A 4,608-nucleotide genomic window follows, 5' to 3' on the forward strand; every position below is an offset into this window, starting at 1 on the left:
ATAGCAGGATGCAAAACAGATCCAAAATGGAGGTATTGAATCTAACTCCATTGCTATTTCACGCCGCGTGTTTTTCGTTGTTGAAAATTTTGTTTGTCTTTTGGAATAGTGCAGTAGTTATTATCGCAAAGTTGTTCTAGAGTTGATGCTCAAGTGCAAGATAGCAAATTTTAGACCAACTATCAGTCGCTCTGATTGTCAATTTTTCGAGTTAGTCATGTTATGGTTTCAGCTCTGGTTTATGTTTCTTGCCCTGGTTTTTCGCTGTTTTTCCATTATGTTACGTTTCGTCTGATGTTTGTCGAGGGGCTATGTGATATACGTGGTTGGCTGCTTTGGACCATCCATTTACTCAGGTAAATTTATAAAGTTTGATTTGGTGTCGGTAAAAATAGTTTTACGCTAACATAAATAATTATACTGCCTAATCATACTGATCAGACACGTGTAACAATGATATATTTGTCGATCATTCCGATACTTTAGATAAAATAAATCATTGGAGAAACTTAATTTCTAAAATTCTACTGTTACATATGCTTTTTCAGGCACACAGTTGCTACCATTTCCAAGTTCTACTGCCATGGAGAATTCAACTTGGAGAAACAGACTCATTTCTTTCTATGAAAGGAGTATGCTTCACATCCACAATCAACACCAACAAGTTCTTTTAATTGACAAACAAGATGTACCTTTTTCTTTTCATTGCAACTAACACTGACATTATTGCAACCTTAGGTGGAATTTTTGTACTCTTACAAGCTTACACATGGATCATTGTGATCAAGAGAAAAAATACTCAGAGAACAAGTTGTCACATGGAACAAATGGATATGCTCAGCAGGTGTAAGCTGAGATAGATATAGATACTGGATTTTGGTTTGAGTTTTATATAATGGAGTTTTGGTGTTTAAACACTTTTTGTGCATATTTTGGTTGGTTGCATGAGTGTTGCATATTGGGTTTTAGATTATTATTTCAGAGGATACTGAAAACAAATTAGACAAAGTTTTAGATTATTATTTTATAGGATACTGAAAACAAATGGAACAAATATTTAATTATAGTGCACAGAAAACAAATTAGCCAAAGTTTTTTCAAAAACAAACAACCTAAAATTTGTATTAAATTAAAATTCTGTGGAATTTTAAGATTTCAATTGACAGAGTATTTTAAATATGATAAAAAAAATGACCAACTTAGATTCGTTGTACATAACATGGCTTGTATGATATTAATAATATTTTTATTTTGAAATTATATATCATTGATGCAACTCTATCATATATTGAAATTTATAATAAATCCTTGCAACTCTATCAATCTTAAAAAAAAACATTTTTTTTGTATTTCACAATTATTACATTTTATAAATTATGTGTTTAATAATTTATTTAATAATAGACGTTTTAAAAACTTATGCAATTGTTTTTAATTTATTTAAAGAAGTGTTTGTAGAATATTTAAACTTTTTATTTAATTGTTATAATCTACATTCAATTGTTCATTACTCTTATTCATGTTTAGTGAGTGGAATCTAAACAATATTTGATACATTACTTTTTTTAGTAATTGTTATAAATTATTTTTCACTTTGATATAAATTTTTTTTTTGAATTTTATATATATATATATATATATATATATATATATATATATATATATATATATATATATATGATTAACTCGGTCCTACCCACACCAGAAACCGTGCGGACGCACAGATTTCTTATATGTTATAAAATAATCTTTAGTTTTAAAATTTTTAGCTAAACTTGGAGATTCTTGCACCGTAAATCATATTATGCTTCAATGATAACAAGAAACCGTAGCATACTTTACAAAACAATTTTTACTGATCAAAATATTAAGTATTAATGGGAATATGAAGTTATTGAATAAAATATTCAACATTAGCGATACCTAAACAAAAATAATATTTGGACACGGGAACATAAAGTTATTGATCATTTTTTCTGTTCACCAATTTTTATTTTTTTATAACACCAAATTAAAATAATTATAACGGGAACGTGAAGTGATTGTTCAAAATATTGAATATTAACGAGACTTCAAATTATTGATTAAAATATTGAACATTAATGAGAACATGAAGTTATTGATTAATATATTGAATTTTTTAATTTTTTCACGCGAACCTGATATTTTTCTGTACATTCAATTATTTTTTTCACAAGTATCAGACATTTTTCTATACATTTAATTATTATTTTTTCACGGGTACCAAACATTTTTCTATACATTTAATTATTATTTTTTAACGAGTACCAGACATTTTTCCATTAAAAAATATACAAAAAATATACATATGAAAGAAATGCGTATCCCGTACGAGAACCTGTGCGAATGCACGGGTTTGTTACTAGTTAGATAGTAAATCAATAAATAACCAAAACATTGCATATTCAATCAACCAAAACATTGTCAGTTGGTATTAAACACTTCACAACAGAATTACATAGTAGATAGCTGAGTACTTAACTAATCAAAATTAGATAATCAAAAACCAATCAAAACATTAGATCCCAAAATAATCAAAACATTAGATCCCAAAAAACACCAAACAAGGTTACATCCTATTTGGATTTTCTTTTATAAGGCATCTTGGGTCTCTGACTTGTTGGTGGCTGAAATGCCGCTGTTGGTCCTTGTCCTTGTCTAGCCCTCCTCATGGCAAGTAGTTGAGCAACTGTGATTGAATGGCGTGTTTGAACTCCTTGTTTTTGGGTCACAGCTGATTGCCTTGTTTGAACTCTACTTGTTGGTTGGCTTTGGATGGTAACATTTTGAGACTGCCTTTTTTGAACTCTATTTGTAGGTTGAGACTGGGCAGTTGTGGGAGTTTGGGTGGGGACAGTGGTGGTACTTTGAGATTGGGCAGTTGTGGGTGTTTGAGATTGGACAGTTGTGGGAGTTTGGGTGGGGACAATGGTGGTACTTTGAGATTGTGCAGTGGTTGCATCGTTGGACTGTCTTGGTGCAGATGGACATGATGATTTATTATGTCCAGATAGACCACATGCTGAGCATTTATTTGGCAAGCCCTTTCTGGAAACAGTAGTACTATCCTTCCTCTTTTCATCAGCATCTCTATTTCTTCTCTTTTTTGGCCTCCCAGGTGCCCTTCTGGATGGGGGAGGAAGAATGTTAGGATATGGTGTCAATTCTCACAAGTTCTCCCCATTTGTTGGATATATCAGAGGTGCATAGCAAGCTTGGTATGTCTCCTTCCTAAACCAGGAAGGAATGTACTCAGTAGGATCTTCAAATCTATTGAGGATACAAGACAATGCATGGTGGCATGGTATCCCAGTCAGCATCCAACTCCTACAAGAGCACTCAAACTTATTGAGGCCAACTGTGAATTTTTCCCCAGTCACACTAGTATGCCTCACTTCATAAATCATGTTGCCTGATAACCTGGAAAAAAGAGGATTATATGAGTATAGTGTTTCAGAATTAATGTCATTTATGATGTGTCATTTGAATTACCTTGCTTTAAAAAACCTTGAGAATTCCTGCCTTCTTTCTAGAACTTTCTTAATTCTTGGTAGTACAGACTCACCATACTCTTCAATCTTGGCTCTATTAGTTGCCCATCTATCCATGAGGTACCCTCTGATCTCCTCCATCATTGTTACAATTGGTTTTTGTCTTGGTCCAATAATAACACTATTAAAAGTTTCAGACATATTGTTAACCAACACATCACTTTTTGTTGTATATTTGAATTGTGATTTACTCCAAAATCTAGGAGGAATCTTCAACAAATGCTTGTATGCTTCCTCATTAACCTTTCTCATCTCCCTCATTTCCCTTTCCCATGCTTGGGGATAGGTTGCCTTTACTGCCCTCCACATTAATTCCTTCAATTGCTTGCCTGGAAACCTTTTTCTAAAGTTGCTATATAGATGTCTAACACAGAATCTCTGGTCAACTCCAGGCAATAACTCCTCTATTGCAGGTAACAGTCCCTAATCATGTAATGAACAAACAGTGTTACACTTTGAAAGGATTTAATTTGTTACATTTTTAAAAGACAAAGGATTGAATTGTTACAAAGCAAAAAAAGTTAAGACAATAATGTTACCTTCTGCTGATCTGAAATGAAAGTGAATTTCTTACATATTTCTAGTCCTCCCAAGTCTCTAACTAGCAGGTCAAAAAACCATGCCCAAGAATCTTTTGTCTCAGATTCAACTACAGCCATTGCAATGGGCAACATTTGATCATTGGGGTCTCTCCCAACTGCTGCAAGAATCTGCCCACCATAGTTGCCCTTGAGAAAACATCCATCTATTCCTATTATTGGTCTACAAACTTGGAAACTTTTCTTGCAAGCTTCAAGGCACATATAAAGTCTATGGAAGCTTGGTAGTAATGGCCTGCTAACATAATCTTATGGTTGTTGTTCAAATTCAGTAGGATTAACATCAGTTGCTTGGACATTGATCTTGATGGTGCTGTTTGGGTTAGATCTCAGTAGCTCATGTGTATAGTCATAAAGTCTTCTATATTGTTCCTTGAAAGACCCGTCAACCATATCTAATGCTGCCTTTCTTGTCCTGTAAGCTTTCATCCTATTCA

General features: G+C 32.9%; 1 protein-coding gene across 1 annotated transcript; it reads right to left on the minus strand.

The window, feature by feature from the left end:
- Positions 1-2,597: 2,597 nt before the first annotated feature.
- On the minus strand, positions 2,598-4,375 carry LOC131630669 (uncharacterized). Its single transcript, XM_058901430.1, has 4 exons — positions 4,112-4,375; positions 3,514-3,995; positions 3,193-3,441; positions 2,598-3,147 (listed from the first exon to the last, which is right to left on the minus strand). Exons 1-4 carry the CDS (start codon positions 4,373-4,375, stop codon positions 2,598-2,600), a joined length of 1,545 nt encoding a protein of 514 aa, XP_058757413.1.
- Between the last annotated feature and the right edge of the window lie 233 nt (positions 4,376-4,608).

This window comes from Vicia villosa, unplaced genomic scaffold, assembly GCF_029867415.1.
Source record: "Vicia villosa cultivar HV-30 ecotype Madison, WI unplaced genomic scaffold, Vvil1.0 ctg.000715F_1_1, whole genome shotgun sequence".
In the NCBI taxonomy this organism is placed as follows: Eukaryota; Viridiplantae; Streptophyta; class Magnoliopsida; order Fabales; family Fabaceae; genus Vicia; species Vicia villosa.

Bases quoted from the DNA above. Each gene is read 5' to 3' on its own strand.
- LOC131630669 (XM_058901430.1), bottom strand. From the start codon at position 4,375: ATGTGCCTTGAAGCTTGCAAGAAAAGTTTCCAAGTTTGTAGACCAATA. The intron at 3,996-4,111 runs GTAACATTATTG...TTACATGATTAG, and splicing joins TCATTTCAGATCAGCAGAAG to GGACTGTTACCTGCAATAGA. The intron at 3,442-3,513 runs GTAATTCAAATG...TCTTTTTTCCAG, and splicing joins TCAAGGTTTTTTAAAGCAAG to GTTATCAGGCAACATGATTT.